This window comes from Leucopleurus acutus, assembly GCF_964270905.1.
Source record: "Leucopleurus acutus genome assembly, chromosome: 6".
NCBI classification, from domain to species: Eukaryota; Metazoa; Chordata; class Mammalia; order Artiodactyla; family Delphinidae; genus Leucopleurus; species Leucopleurus acutus.
Genome location: NC_139149.1, coordinates 114,327,154 through 114,343,897, shown reverse-complemented (window position 1 = coordinate 114,343,897; position 16,744 = coordinate 114,327,154). Strand labels below are relative to the sequence as shown.

General features: G+C 46.4%; 1 protein-coding gene across 4 annotated transcripts in view; it reads right to left on the bottom strand.

Moving 5' to 3' along the window:
- Positions 1-16,744, bottom strand: part of AGAP1 (ArfGAP with GTPase domain, ankyrin repeat and PH domain 1) — a 558,850-nt gene that overhangs the window by 50,788 nt on the left and 491,318 nt on the right. For all 4 annotated transcript variants that reach the window (XM_082841396.1, XM_082841398.1, XM_082841397.1 and 1 more), the window contains 2 exons: positions 16,192-16,282; positions 12,343-12,565 (listed from right to left, as the gene is read on the bottom strand). In XM_082841396.1, the coding sequence (XP_082697522.1) occupies positions 12,343-12,565; positions 16,192-16,282 (314 nt within the window). The remainder of the gene's footprint in view (positions 1-12,342; positions 12,566-16,191; positions 16,283-16,744) is intronic.

The window sequence follows — 16,744 nt, the reverse complement described above, 5'->3', positions numbered from 1 at the left end:
AGGACCAGTGTGAAAACACAAGGGGCAGCATGTGGAGGTCCTTGAGGAGAAAGTCACAGCTAAGTCACCATGGTTACGTGTTCATCCTCAAGGGTCATAAGGTCACGCACATTAGAGATGCTTTTCATGTGAGTCCCTAAGATTGAGGGATGTGTACTCCAGGTAATGTTTATCTTCCGGACTCCAGGTTGATGAAATTTTGTATCAGTTACAAACGACATTTAATTATTTGAAGTTTTAGTGCTGCTGTCACTGCTGTTCCCACTCTCCAGGGCCTCAAGCAGTTTCTTGGAGAAATCGGGACTCTGAAGCTGGGAGAAGCTTGCTTTGTCCTGCTGGCTTGGGATGGTACGCCCTAAAGCCCAGAGACCCTGCTCCAAAGCCAGGACTAGACAGGCAAGGCTGGGCCTCGGCCATGCTTGACCAACCTCCTCAAAACCACGGGGCATAAACGGGTGCAACGTCCACCTTTATTAACACGAAATCAAACTGCCAGGATTTCATGGCTGAAATTACCTTTTATTTGTTCTGCCTGTCATTTAAAGGCCTCGCCATCCACCCAATGGCTCAAGAAAGAAAACTAAGTATCACCTTGGATGTCTGTCCTTCCCCAGGCCCCCAGCTGGGGTGAGCCCTGATGATGTTATGTCCCCGAGATCCCTTTGGTCCAAATGCCTCTTGAGGAAGGGCTGTGCAGTCGGCAGGACCCGGGTTGGATTCTGGTTCCTGCATTCACAGGCTGAGCTTCTCAGGCCAGTTTCCTTGTCTATTACAGGGGGAAAGACATCGGTTTGTCCTGTGGATTCCAGGAGCCAATGGCTGTGACATGCCCGGCCTCTCAAGGCTCTGGAAGGCCCTCATATCACTGATTATCACTGATTCCAACCCACCAATCCACCTGGACATGAGGCGCCTCTTTCTCCCTGGCCTCACCCTCCTTTGGTCTGCCCCACCAAGTGCAGGGGGTTTTGGTAGCAGTGCAAAGCCTGCTCAGAGCTCTATGCTGGACGACCCCCTCCCGCAGCTCCCCCAGCCAGATGAGGGGCAGACATGCTGGCCAGGCCGACCTTCCCCCACCATCCGGGCTTCAGCCACCCTCGTGTGTTTCTGCCTCTTTGCCCAGAATGTTCCCTCTTTGTGGAATGCCCTGCCCCATCTGTGCTCCTTGGAAATTCCTTCTTTTTTTAAAAAAATTGACACAATTCATATACTTTTTCACATTTCCTACAATTCATGCTGTAAATGTGTATGCTTTGGTGGACTTTTAGTTTAGTTACAAGATTGCAGAGCCATCGCCATCATGGAAATGCAGACAATTTTCACTATCTCCCCCCAAAAAAAACTTGTACCCTTTAAGGAGTCACTCCCTGGACACCACTGCCCCTCATCCCCCAGCCCCTGGCAATCACTGATCTACCTTCCATCTCTACGGATCTCCATATAAACGGAATAATACAATACGTGGTCTTCTGTGTCTGGCTCCTTTCGCTTAGTATAATGTTTGCAAGGTTCTTCCAAGTTGCAGCACATGTGGTGTTTTATTGTTTTTTGTGTCTGAATAACATTCCACTGTGCGGATGCGCCATCTTCTGTTTGCCCATCCGTCATTAAAATGTTTTATTTTATTGAAGCACAGTTGGTGTATATCCGTCATTTGATGGACATTTGGTCTGTTTTCACTCTTTGGCTATTATGAGTAATGCTGCTATGAACACTCCTGCACAAGTGTTTGCATGGACATGTGTTTTCATTCCTCTTAGGTAGACATGTAGAAGAGGAACTGCTCGGTCATATGGTAAGTCTATGTTTAACTTTTGGAGGAGCTGCCAGACTGCTTTCCAAAGCGGCTGTCATTTAACATTCCCACCAGCAGTACATGAGGGTTCATATTTCTGTACATTCCACCACCACCTGCCACTGACCTTCTTTTTTATTATGGCCACATCTTCGTGAGTGTGCAGTAGTATCTCAGTGTGGACTGACTTGCAGTTCCCTAATCAGTAATGATGTCTGGCATTTTTTTCATGTGCTTATTGGGTATTTGTATGTCTTCTTTAGAGAAATGTCTATTCCAACTCTTTGCACGTTTTAAAACTGAGTTACTTGTCTTCTGTTGCTGAACGGTACACATTCTTTATACATTCTGCATATTAGACTCTTATTCGATATATGGTTTTCAAATATTTTCACTCATTCTCTGTTTTCAATTTCCTGATATTGTCCTTTGAAGCACTAAAATTCTTAATTTCGATGAAGTCCAATTTATCTATTTTATCTCTCTATTTTCTTCTAAAAGTTTTACAGTTTCAGTTTTTACACTTAGGTCTTTGACTCATTTGGAGTTAGTTTTTGTCTACGGCAGGAGATGGGGGTCTAAGCTTCATTCTTTTGTATGTGGATATCTAGTTGTCTCAGCGCCACCTGTTGAAAGACTATTCTTTCCCCAATGAATTGTTGAAAATCAATTAACCATAGAGGGACGAGCTTATTTCAAGACTTTCAATTCTATACCATCAATCTATATGTCTATTCTTATGCCAATATCACAATCTTGGATTATTGTAGTTTTGTAGTATGTTCTGAAATCAGGATATACGAGTGTTCCAACTTTGTTATTCCTTTTCAAGATTGTTCTGCCTGTCTGAAGGTCTTGTGAATGTCCACATAAACTGTAGGATCAGCTTGTCCATTTATGCAAAAAAAAAGCCTCTGTAATTCTGAAAGGGATTGTGTTGAATCTACACATCATTTGGGGAGTGCTATCTTAGCAATATTAAGTCTTCTAATCCACGAACATGATGTCTTGCCAGTTATTTAGGTCTTCTTTAATTTCTCTCAAAGATGCTTTGTAGTTTTCAGTATATAGGTTAACTTTATTCTTGAGTATATTAATATTGTAAATGCAATTGTCCATTTCTCACGTATAGAAGTACAACTGAATTTTGTATATTCCTGAGGTCCTTTATTAGCTCTAATAGTTTATTTTGAATTCCTTTAGATTTTCTATATATAAGATCACATCATCTGCAAATATAATTTCACCTTCTTCTTTTCTAATCTGAATGCCTTTGGTTTCTTTCTCTTGCCTAATTTCCTGGCTCAAACTTCAATGATGAAGAGAAGTGGTGAGAGTGGATGTCCTTGTCTCATTCCTGATCTTAAGTGGGGAGCTTTCAGTACTTTACCATTAAGTTTGATGTTAGCTGTGGGTTTTTCATAGACACCCTTTATTAGGTTGATGAAGTTGCTTTTTATTCCTACTTTGCTGTGTGTTTGTATCATGAAGGGGTAATGAATTCTGTCAAATGTATTTTCTCCATCTCTTGAAATGAGTGTGTAGCATTTGTCCTTTATTCCATTAATGTGGTATATTACTTTGACAGATTTTTGTGTGTTGAACCAACCTTGCATTCCTGGGGAAAATGACATTTGAACACAGTATATAATCTTCTTGTAATGGGGGCAGACACAGAGATGTTCTCTGTGGGTTGTAGCACCTTTGAGATGGCATATTGGATATAGAGTACGGTAAAGAAAGAGGACAGATACCTGGGTCTTAAGAAATGAGGAATAAAGTCCAGGGACTTGGGCTAAGACAGGCAGAGGGACTCCAGGCGGGTTGTGGGCGTTCGTGGATACTGCTTGGTGTAGACCACTGCTTCTCAAACTTTAATATGCATAAGAATCACCTAGAGAGTTAACACACATCGTTGGGCCCCACCACAGGGATACACTTGGAATGGGGTCCAAGAACGTGCCTTGCTGATGCTGCAATAAACCACTCTACAAAGCAAAAACAAACCCGGACCGCATATGCCACGTCAGCAGACCCTCCCCAGCCCCCGAGAGCACACAGGTCACCTGCCTCTCTCACCGCCAGCATGCAGGGACCCAGGCACAAAGCTGATTGAGTTTTCCAGATAAAGAGCCCAGAAAACTTCATAAATAGTATTTTCTTTTAGCATTAAATCTACATGATTAAGTGGGTGGGCTAATGACTAGTTTCATCTTACAAATGAGAACATTCCCTGGTTTTTAAAAATCAAAATCACAGAAGATGCTGGCTATGAAACCAGGACTAGAAATCCTCTGGCCTGGCTCCCTATTTCATCATGCAGATAATAACTACGATTGTGAAGCTTTCGGAAATACAAGCTAAATGTTTTCAACAGACAGTGCTGGGTCAGGGACATGAACGGAGGGAGGTTCAGGCAGGAGAAGGATGTGGTCACGTGAAAAGCTGGGGCTCGAACCGTGTGACTACGTTGGCTGATCTGTACATTTAGGTCTCGGCACTGTTTTCCAGAGAAGCTCTAAGGATTAGCACTGACTGCAGAAAATTAAGACTTGAGAATCACGACTGAGTGACTTGACCAGGTTTGCTGTGTGAATGCAAACTAAAATGAATGATGCTTTATCATCTTTAAGTTACCATGAATGAGGCTATTAGATTTTATAAGTGGAAAGACATCGTAGTTATGCTATTATACATAATAAATTTACGCTAATAATATATAAACACCGACACACTAATGGCTGGTAGGAGCATGAGCTGGGGTCAAGGGGAGGAGAGGGAATGTACACTGGTAAACACAGTGGTACCTCTAGATGCCACCACTCACCGTGGGATGTGGCCATATGACGCTGAGCAGAAAAAAGGATGCGAGCAGCAGAAGGACCAGGGCAGAGTGTCAGGAGTCAGGTCCTGCGTTCAAGTGATCTCTGCCCCTTAGTCCCGGGCGAACCTTGACAAGTGACTCCAGGACCCTGACCTCACAACCTTCTCACATGGGAAACGGGGGTCATCCCGTGTCGCAGGACGGCTCCGTCCTAAGAAAAAGCACCCAGTACACTGTGAACCCTGGACCCAGGCTTGTCTGCTTCTGCCTCTTCTTCATTGTTAGGAAGAAGAAAGCAGGACCCTCCTCAGAAGAGAGGAGGTTTCTGGTGCAAAATGATCAAAGCACCACTGAGAGAAATGACCTTCTGGAAAATGCTCTACTTTTGGAGGAATCGAAACAGAGGCAGTTGTTTTAGCGTATTTCTAGGCCCCCGTTTAGAAGGGCTCCACGATCTAGAATTCAAGTCTAACAGGTCGCCTCCACATTACATTGCTTCACCTACGGACGCGGGCTCGGAAGTGGTCAGGGCACCTACAAGAAACTGATGCTGGCAGGTGACTCGCATTTGCAGCTACCAATGATAATAAAAATTCTCAACCATAAAAAATTCCTTGATTGTCTCCATGGCTACATTTCAGAGAGTAAATGAGAGGGGTTTTCAACCCAAGACAGCTCTCCGGTCGCAAAGCTGGCTCCCACATTTGGTTTCCTACAGGATCAAATAAAAGACGGGCTTGTGTGTGGCAGGAGGACGTAATAAACCAACAGCACTATTTCATCCATCTTCTTCAAAGGCAACTGGAAGGACCAGTGATGCTGTAAAACGCGGAGCGCATTTTACTTAACCTCACGGAGAATCTTGTTAGATCCGCCTTTCTTACAATTAGGGCTAGTCTGTCCTGAGAGCTTAATCGGAGAGCACTGCCGACGCACAGATTCCCTCCACGCTCCCTGCCTGCAGCGTACCAGGGGAACTGCTCTATCTCTCGTCAACCATAATCTACAGGTATTATTTCTGAGGCAGTGTTAATGCGTGTCTCATTTGTACATTTCCGTAACTGACTTAATATTGATAGTGCAATATTTCCGACCTGGGTGCAGAGCTCAGGTAAACCCAAGCATATTTAGCAACGTGCTAATGAGGACCATCCCGTCAAGGAGGGTGGCTGAGTTACGGCTCTCGGGGTCTGATTCCATGTCGGCCTACTCTGAGAAGTCCCTAAAATATCTTAAGTCAAATCTGAGGTCCCTGAGCCGCTGTTGGGTTTGCGGAGCCGCGGACGTGTGAACTTCATTGGCAATAAACGTCGCTCCTGCACGCGGATGGCGTGCCTGCAAACCCAGGACTCCTCGGAGCCTGCCACTGTCCCCACTCACTCAGGACACTGTCCCCGCCCGGACCCGAGGCCGGGAGGGTGGGCCCCGCTCCGGCGGCTGGGGCCAGGGCATGCCCGCTGACAGGCGCGCCACGATGACAGAAATGCACTCTGAGTCGCAATTAGTGGCACTGTCATTTTCGGGGGCTCCTGCCAATTAATTAAGCCTGTCAAACAGAAAAACCACAGCGCTCACATGATAATTTATATTGGAAGAGACGAGCCTCGTGGAGCACAGCGGCTCCCTCTGCAAACAGAATTCTCCCTCCGAGCATGGAAATACATAAGAGAAAATAAATAAAATAAAACAACAACACAAAAGGGTGGATGGAGGGGAGGTGGAGATGGGGTCCTGCACGGGGAAGAAGAAAGTGAGGCTGTCCTTGTTATAACTGTTAACTCTGATCGCCAGAGTCGAAGACAGGCTGATTAAAACTCCAAACGAGCCCCCAGCTCCCTGAACCCTCTGTGTCCGTCCGGGATGATAGAATCAGGAGTTTATTCATACCATTAAGCCCCAGAGAACTTAATTGAAAGAAGAGCACAGCCCGGACCTTGACAAGCGGGAGGTCACGGTAATTGCTGCCGGACATATTTAACATTAAGATAATCAGGCCATTAATTACCCTTCGGATCATTAAATCAGCCAGTTGCAAAATGAAATTTCTGCCTCTATTACTCACTTGAGAGACCACAGGGGTGGCCTTTAATTTATCAGTGAGCTTGAGATACAAAGGCTGGGGCTGGGGGAGGGCAGGAAGGGAGGGGGCCGAGCGGTGGCAGTGGCAGCGGCGGCAGGGCATCAATTCGCCATGCTCGGTGATCCTGGCAAATTAACTAGGTAAGATAACCTCCGCTTCCAAAGGCAGAAGCTGGGGGTATGTAAATAGATGAGGGCAGACAGGGAGATCAGAGTCTGCACACCACTTAGCAGGATAATAAAGGAAATCATCCTTGATTATCAGTGCTAATTTGGACACTGCCGGTAGCTTGTTATGCGTGTTCTGAGTAGCATTTAATTAATTCAATTGCTTGTTAATGAGGGAAGTGACATGTGGGGAGCAGATGCCACCCAACTGCAGATGGGTTCTGGTCATCACTGCAAAGTCCTTCCCCCCCCCCATTTCTCCCCCTGCCCATTTTTCTTTTTTTTTTAAGGAAAGAAAATAGGAAAAGGTGTCAAGCATAGAGGAACACTCAAAAGAGACAAAACACTGACCTCAGCAGGGCCAAGAACTGTTGAAAAATAATAAGATGAGACAATCCTGGGACCGCGTGGGCCCTCATGTTCCCCGCGGCCGCATTTGGATCAGTGCATCTTTATGCCAGAAATTTGAGCCTGAGATTACTATATTGTGATCTTATGATCAAACCTAACGAGACAGAGACGTGGCCAAGTGGTGCTGCTTTTAATATCTCAGAGTTAGCGGTGGGGATCCAATTATTTTCAGTTTGGATACACTTCCCCTTTATCAATATCTCCATGTGCATAAATAAGATGAAAGTGGCGTTCGGAAATGAAAAGGACACGGAACTTGGATCACTGGGCAGACTCGCTCCGCCTGGAAGTGAGCAGCCCGTCTCTCCCACGCGGATTTCTGACGTCCGGCCCCCAATCTTCCTCCTGAAGTGACATCTTTTTAGAGGTTAAACACAAGAGGGGAGTTTAGGGGCGCAGGTGAACTGACAAATAACGAAACCCAGAGAAAGGATGCTAAGAGAGGGAAGGGAACGTACGCTACATCAGCCAACTCGGTCCCCTTCCATGTGGGATCAAAGAGGTGACGGGGTGATCTCAGTTGGGCCTGGAGCTTCTCCCGAGGGCTCTTTCATGGAATTGAGAACACAGCTCTCTACTTCCAGGTTCCTTTGATTTCCTAGACCAAACCGGCAGGCCCCAAACCACCATGTAAACAGGATACCTGCCCTGAAATGCAAATAGCAACTGGTCCCTCCATTTGATTTTTTCTATAACCTACACAGTGGAAAACAGAAATGAATTTTAGATGGCATGAAATTCAAGAAAACATGGAAGACATGGCACATTTGGCCCTCCCGGGCCAAAGCCCTCGACTCGGAGACACAAAGGTGGAAGACGAAGAGAGAAAGCCGCACAGCCCAGCTGAGTTCGGCTTCTGCCAGGAGGAATGCGGTTCCAGAGAGCTCCGATCGGTCCTGGTGGGAAATTATTTTCCCTGCAGTCAATCGAAAAAGCTTCTAAGTGAAAAGGGGGATGAGAATCAAGAAGGACCTGCCTTAATGATGCAGACCGGCCCCGAAAACACCAGTGCGTGGCCGAGCGTGAGAGGATGCACAGGGAGTTCTGTTTGAGACGGCTTCACCGTGTGCTGGGAATTTCACTCACAAACGCATGGGGGAGTTCTGAGGCCCTGAGGATGCAAAGCCCCCCCGACACATGTATTCCAAGCTGACCAGTTTCCTCTTTCTCTCCTTCACCCATTCGTTCACGCACTCCGGAAATATGCACGTGACTGTTTTAACATCTCTACCTCCGAGCTGTGTCCTGACACCGGAACCAGAGCCCTGCCTGGTGGCTCCAGGCCCCGCGTCCAACTCCACAGGACAACGTACTCTAAGATGCAACACACCAACTCACATGCTGACCGTCCTGCCGACAGCAAACTGCCCCTCCTTAAGGCCCTAACACCTAGTTCATTCTGTTACCACTTCTCCCCTACTCCAGCAGCCCCATTTACAATCAATATTTTAAGTGTGTGCTTAAGTGGTATCAATAGCAATTAGAGCGGGATTCTGATTCCACCCCAGAGGTAGTTAACTGTTACAGCATCGATCTTCCCTACCTGCTCCTTTCTCCAAATTAAACCTCCATTACAGAGGGGGATGAAGGGCATCCTCTCCCCTCCTGAGACAATAAATTTCATATCGAAGGCACTGGAAAAAAAATAGCAGTTGTTGCAGAATCCATCCAAAAAGATTTTTTTTTTCTTCCTGGGAGTAATTAAAAGATGCTTTTCTTGACTAATGATTCCCCGGTTTAGGAATGCGAAGTCAATACTGCTTTGCCGCCATCAGCTTCGATTGATCTCAAAGCTGTTCAAGTTTGAACGGCAGTTCTCAGGGCAGCTGAGAATCGCTGGAACCAATTACGTGCCGTCCAAAGCTGCCCTAATCAGGGGTGAAGGCCCAGCAAGCAGTAGGGCAGACGGCTGGTCAGAGGAGCCCGTCTGGGTGACACCAATGCGAGATGGCTTCAGTCGTTTCTTTGGAGAAGGGTCTGTCGTGTTCTACTTCTCCATGGTCCTGAGTCTGTGTGTGTGTGTGTGTGTGTGTGTGTGTGTGTGTCTGTGTGTGTCTGTGTATGTCTGTGTGTGTGTGTGTCTGAGTCTGTGTGTGAGTGTGTGTGTGTGTGTGTGTGTGTGTGTGCGCGCTGGGGGAGGCATGGCACATTTCTAATTATATTCCACTGTCAGAATGAATCTTCTGAACAAGACAGAATGGATGGAGCTTCTCAGGAAAACAGCTGGGCCCTTTTTCAAAGAATCAGACTGGATATATTGCACTTGGCTTTTCCTCAGACAGAGATAAAATTTTACTAAAATATTTCTTTTTAGTATTACCTGAGGGCCACATTAGAGAACCGTCCAGCTTTTTTTGTGCTAGTGATCACAGGTCCTGCAGAGAGACCGAGGCAGGGTGGGTGGGAGGGCGTGTCTTTCCTCGTCTTGGAGAGGCAGGAACCAGACTAGATATCCATTCTCACACCGCAGACTGAATTCCATGTGGACATTCCAGCCCAAACTTTGGGATTTTGATTCTGTTTGAGGAAACTACAGGAGGTAGTGAAGGAGCTGGGGATCTGGACTGTTTTACAATTACACTGAGTGGTCTTTGAGTGTATCTGAGGCTTTGCCCACGTTCCAACAGGACCACCGTCTTCCAACTGACCTCCTTGCCTGTCTCCATCCTTTCCTAGGATGCTGCTGGCTGCCTCTAGTGTTCCTGAGAACAGGCGGAACATATACGAACACAGAAAGAGATCCAACAACCCACCCTCTGCCCAACCGCGAGAGTCGCTGTTAAAACACTAGCCCGGCTCACCAGGCCTTTGCTCTATTATGGCCTTCCCTTCCCCACTTCTCACTGTGCTCAAGGGTCCAGCTCCCCATGGGCCCTGAGGCTTCCACGTTCCTGTTTGTGTGTAGGTCCCTCCCATCCTCCAGCACACACACTCCCCACGCCCCTAGGCCTGGAGATCACAGCACAGTTTAAAGTCAGCTCAGAGGACATTTCTCCTGGACCTCCTGGAGCAACGCAAATCCCTCCAGTCTGTGAACGCCACCGAGTCCTGGCATCCTCGGCTGGCCCTGAGAACATTCACCAATCACTGCACACTTACGGTCGTCACCTAGCAATCACTTCTTTTCTATGAGGAAGCACTCAATGAATATTTGCTGAATTTAATTAAAAATAAAACTCCCTGGGAGAATTACTAAAGCACAAAGGTATATTCAATTCTCAAACATGTTTATCTTCTTAAAGATGGACAGAACTTAGAAACCCCCAAGTTACCACTGGAAATACGACGTAACCACATCACCTCACTGTAGGGATTTCACAGCAGTGACTCCACTTGTGAGAAAGAAAGACTCAAATGTCTCTAAAATGTAAAGATACGACGTGTATAACACTACACAGAAGAGGAAGTTACATACTCAAGAGGTTAATTCAAATGTACAAGTTAGAAGGATAAAATACCCTTACATACACCATCTTCACTTATGAGGATGAAATTATTATGTAATATTTCCCAGTTAAAAAATTAACCTACGTCTTTGTTTGTAATCATTCTAAATGGTTTCTAATTGTGACAGATGGAAAAACAACCAAACTTTTCTAATCCATGTATTAAAAATAGTATAACTGCTCCTTTTACACACAAACAGTAAAATGTATAGTTCATTTTTTCCCAACTTATTTTAATGTTTTCTGCATTCACACGTTAAACTCAATGCGATTTCCAATCATTTTTCTTTTTCAGATCTAAATACCCTCCAAGGAAACTATATGTATGAAAAAATAGACATTAAAACATGAATTAATCTTTTAAGAATGCTCCTAGTGGACAACCCTGCGGATTTCTATATTAGTGTTAAATCAAAATTTAAAAACTGTAGAAGTGTCTCATTTCTTCAGTCTGTAAGACAGCTGCCTGCGTGTATACTACACAGCATAACTTATATATAGAGCTCATAGCGCCAACCTGCTCGATTTTAAACAGATGTACTTTGTGCACATTTCTTGCCCACCCCCGTCCCCTCCCCACAGACCACCTAATAGGAAGGGCAGGGTTAATGACACCAGCTTCATTCTCTCAAGTGAACCGAAGGGGGCACCACAAATTCATTTTTTAGTGTTGATGAAATGAAGCCCACAGGTTTTCCATGTTATTGGCGGTAGAAACCAACTTCTTACCCCTCGCATGTGGCCCGACCACAGACGGACACCTGGGTTTCCTTGTTGTCTGACCACCAGCAAAACAGATCCGTGCTGATGCTGGGAGACCTCTTCTCCCCCCTCACCTCTGCACACACCGGGGAAGTGAAGGCTGAGCCCATCCCGTGCCCCTGCTCCAGATGCTGGGATGCCCCCCAGCTCCCCGAATAGCCGTGGAGACAGGACGGTCCATCCTGCCTCTGTGAAAGAGGCTCTCTCAGAAAACGCGCCGTTTTACCACCCTTAGGTACATTAAATATGCATGTGTCCTAAGAAATGGCTTATAATTGCTGTCAATGAAAAATGAGAAACGGAATGGACTCAAAATAAATGCCTTTTTTACACTGGGTAACAATTAACATTAATGAGGGGCCACCATTAAGTTATGCCACACTTGGTTGATTAAATGTGTTAGAAATATATTTCCGAAAATAAAATATATTTGGTTCCTATAACCTCACTTAGTGGGGGTCGGGGGGGAGAGGGGAACCAATGGAGTAGATGCTTATCAAAGACATAAGAATAACAAAATTAAAGAATCCAAAATTCATAATTAGTGTTAACAGCCTAGCTTATGCCTATTAGAAGTATATTAATTAAAGTGATATATTCATAAGGTTAGAAGCTTAATACATTTCTAAGAGAGGAAGAGGAATCCCCAAAGTGTAAAAACAAGAGTAAAAAATTAAGGAGTTTGAATTACCCGTGTCTGCGGAAGAGCAATTTTTAATACAGATGTTTCTGTCCGGGGTAATCAGCTTCCCACTGGTTGCTGGGGCAGTTCTAGTGGTGGCTGTCATTAAGGTCATTTCTGGTTGTTGAACTGCCTGCAGAATGCCCCATAACCACATGCCTTCCCACGTCCCTACCTTGTGGAGTCCAGCGAGGGCTTCGTCCGCCCCTGGGTGCTCTCCTCCCAGATGCTGTTGGCCAGCTCATTCCCAATGGACGACATCACCTTGATAAGCTCAATGGGCCAGTCATCAAGGTCCAGAGATCGGACTCGAGAAAGGTGGGTGCCAAGATTCCGGTGGATCCCTGAGCACTCAATGCACATGAGGGCTCCCAAGTTCAAACTGGCCCAGTTGGGATCTGTGGGAAGAGAAAAAGGGCGCCATATGCAATCAGACCGTCATCACTCATCCCAACTGCCCTTAGGTCTCAGGAACAAAACGGCTAATCGGCCTTCCCATGCAACAGTCCCTCCCTAGAATCACATGGCTTGAAAATGCTCCCTGGCCGGTACTTGGAACTGTCTCAGGCATCTCAAAAGATCTGACATGTTGGCGGCAACTTTCAAACAACTGGCTTTAACCAAAGCCTTGGAAACAACGGAAGGCATTGATTTGGATAGAAAGATGCACTTTTGGATACTTCCGCAGCGGCGCTCCCCTTGAGCAGGCGGACACGTGTGGAAACGAAATCAGGCATGACTTGCCGCCTACTGTGGACGGCAGCTGACAGCGGGAAAGAGAAGGTGTGCTGAGGGACAGCTGGGCCATTCCCAAAGCTACCAGGTCCCACGTGACCACCTCTGCAACCACGGGCACAGCAAAGTTTTTAGTGACATGATGCGCACATTTGCAAATTTCAAAGATGAAAGAAAGGCACACCACAATGAAAAAGTGTGCTTTTCAGAGATCTTATTTAAGGGCAACCACCAAAGCAACTCCCGTTTCTCCATCCTTCACTGCTGGCAAGATGGCGGACATGGTCCTTTGGTTAGGTTACTACCCAGGATGATCGACCCTGATTCTCGGAATAAACGGTGATGGGCTTTGGGCTGTGACACTGCACCAGGGGCACTGAATGAGTCCGGAGAACAGCACTGGGACCCCTGAGTGGGATCAGTCCCTGTGTGAAACTGGCTGACACAGTCAGAAGACTGTGGATTTGGACCCAGGGCTGGCTTCATGTTAGAATCACCAGTTGATTTGAAAGACGGGGCTGACCTTGACAGTCAATGGCTTTCACCACCGACAGAAGCAAATAAGGCTTACATCATCCAAGAATAATCAACATTTACCGCAGGTGCACCTGAAGAGTCAACAAAAAACCAGGTAGCTGACATCATATTTATTTGGAATCACTCTGGAAATGGCAAATGACCAGGAGTGGCCTTATGCTCATTCAGCAGAAATCAGCCAGTGATTCACTTAATATCTAATACAAAGGCAGGAAGGTGGTGATAGAGACCATGGTGGGGGGCACACGAGAAGAGGGGTCTGTGACCTCAGAGACCGTCTGGTTGGGAAGAGGAAACAGATGCCCCTAATAATAATAATAATAACATAAAAAACAAAACACCTTTGCCAGTGTGTCATCTCTCATGTCCTTGACCTCAGCCCCTCGACCTTCCCCTTGTCCTCTGAGAAAACACAGCAGGGCAGCCAAAGGCCTGATTTGAATCCTGCTACACAGCTGGCTCTTATGATGACCTGGGGTATATAACCTGACCCTCCAGACTCTTCATGTCACCCTGTAAGTGGGACACACTGTAGCAACAACTATTACAGTCACAAGAATGGAAAGAGACAGTGCATGGTGGGACTGGGCACAGACCTGACAGATAATGTGTTTAAGGAATGGGAGTTTAAGACCTCTTTTCTCTCCAGATTTGTCACCCTTTGTCCCTGGATTCCTACTCAGGTGGCCTCATTCTAAACAAACTGGCCCCGGAGCCTCCCCCAACCTCCCTCTTCCACCTGCCCTCCCCACCTGGGCACTCGCCCGCCCAACCCGGCTCTCAGAATGTTCTCTCGACCTCCATTTGGCCACACACCGCAAAGCTCAGGAGCCACGGAATCTTCCCGTTAAAACAATCCTGTAGATGATGGTGGAAACCACTGCAGACGTTTCTCCTAATGGAGGTTCCGCTATGTCTCCGATGTTGTGCTTTTAAAGATGTTACTTTGAAACTTCCTGATAAAAACACACTTCAAATAACGACTTCTCTCTTCTAACTTCATGTCATGACACATATTGAAAGTAACATTTAAAAATTCAAACAAAAGAAGATGCTTTAAAGTCCCTCAAGAGCTTCCCTGGTGGCGTAATGGTTAAGAATCCGCCTGCCGCTGCAGGGGACACAGGTTCCATCCCTGGTCTGGGAAGATCCCACATGCCGCGGAGCAACTAAGCCTGTGTGCCACAACTACTGAGCCTGCACTCTAGAGCCCAAGAGCCACAACTACTGAAGCCCACGCGCCTAGAGCTCGTGCTCCGCAACAAGAGAAGCCAACACAATGAGAAGCCCGCGCACCGCAACGAAGAGTAGCCCCGGCTCGCTGCAACCAGAGAAAGCCCGTGCGCAATGAAGACCCAACACAACCAACAATAAATAAATTAAAAAAAAAAACTAAAAAGAAGTCCCTCAAGATACCTGAAGAGGAGACCCCTTCTTTCACCCGGAGGCCTCAGACGTGGCCTTGCCGTCCTGCCCTTACCTGACCTGCCAACCAGTGGTCTCTCCCAGGTGGCTCCCCTTTAATCTGTGACAATCCTGAGTTCTTCCTGTTAGGTCGCACAAATCCTACCTGGCCAGCTTCCTACCTGAGCAGCAGCTGCTCTTTCCCTGAACAAACCAGAGCCATTCAGCTGTGCGTCCTGCTGCTTCCCTGACTCACAATGACCCCCTCCCCACCTGCTCCAGTCCTGCCCATTTCCTGCGCAAGGTCTGCTCTGAGTTGCTGTGTGCCCCTAACGGCCTTGCTCCGTGGCCCCGGGCCTCGTGGCCACTGGGTCCAGGCCTCGCCCACTGGGCTTCAGGCTCGGGATGCCAGGGCCACCTTACACCCTGGCCTGGTGCTGCCACCTTTTATTTTGTTTCAGCTGGACTCTAACAACAGCAAAAATATATGATTGGGAAAACTTTACTGAATGGGCCCAGCACTGTGCCAGGGCTGGAAGGTGAAGAATGAGAAGTAAGTCCTTAACTTCAAGGATACGAACTACAAAAGGACCTTCTCAAAGGGAACGTGGCATTATTCCCTGGACAACGGAAAGCATGCAGGAAAACTGGGTTGCTCCAAGGCACAAAGCATAATTATGAAGTCTGTCAGTTCAATCAAATGCTTTTAGTGTGTAGTGAATTCAAGATAAAATAAAAAGAGACCATTTGATAGCAAAATCTAGAACATATGATTTTGAAATAAAGAAAACAAAGCCCAGAAGTCTCTGGGCAGGATTTAACCGACTGTGCTCTATGTTTATGGAAAAAGCAAACAAACGTATGATCGTTGATGAAGCCAAAGGTTGGTTTCTGGATGTGGGACAGAACCTGGGTAGGTGGCCTAATCCCTACAGCATCTGTGGTGCGACTGTGGCTCCTGGGAATGCCTGAGGCAGAAACAAGACTTGTGATGAACCAGAATGGAAAAGAACACGAAGAAGAATATACACGGGTCCAGCTGAATCACTTTTCTGTACAGCAGAAATTAACACAACATTGTAAATCAACTACACTTTAATAAAATTAAAAAAAATCAAACAAACAAAAAAGAATTACAGTGCCATCAGAGAGGCATTTGTGTGAAGGGCACTGTGTTAAAATGTAAGTCCAAACAAAAATATTTCAGTTCCTTAAAAGCCATTAAATCATGTTATAAACCTTACATGCCAGATGACAGATGTGGGTTTGCCGCAATGCATGCTGCGTTGGACCACCCCATCTCCCTCTGCCGAGGGCCAAGCCCCACCCCGTCCTGGCTCACACTTACTTTGGGTCTCGCAGTCCACGCAGTGGGAGTTCCCTCGGATGTTCCGTATCGACTGCAAGGCCATGGCTTCACTCTGGCTGGTCAGTCGGGACTGGCATACAGGGAGACATACAAACCCAAGATATGAGAACTCCGAGAAAAAGGTATATACCTGCTAATAAAGCCTGGGAAACACCAAACAGATGGCGAGCGAACATAACACGAGGGCAACATCAACAAGGGACTCCTCTCTAGACGTCTTTAGGATGGAGCCTAGCGGATGGAGAACGGGCCGGCACTACCTATTAAGATGCGTCAGACGAGAGACTCATGCCCTAAGACATATCTCGTGATTCCTCGTCAGGAGACCACACGTGTGTGTGGCTGGGGGTGTTCATGCTTCAACGTACACTTACTTGTCTTCTCTAAGCAAGTTAGAAAAACACAAAGAGGGGAAAAGAGGAACATAAAAATTATAAACTATCATGGTTAAGTTTTATTAACATTGTGATATCTATTCTTCTGGCCTTTTTTAAAAAAGCACATGTATACAGATAGACGTGCTTTAAAAAAA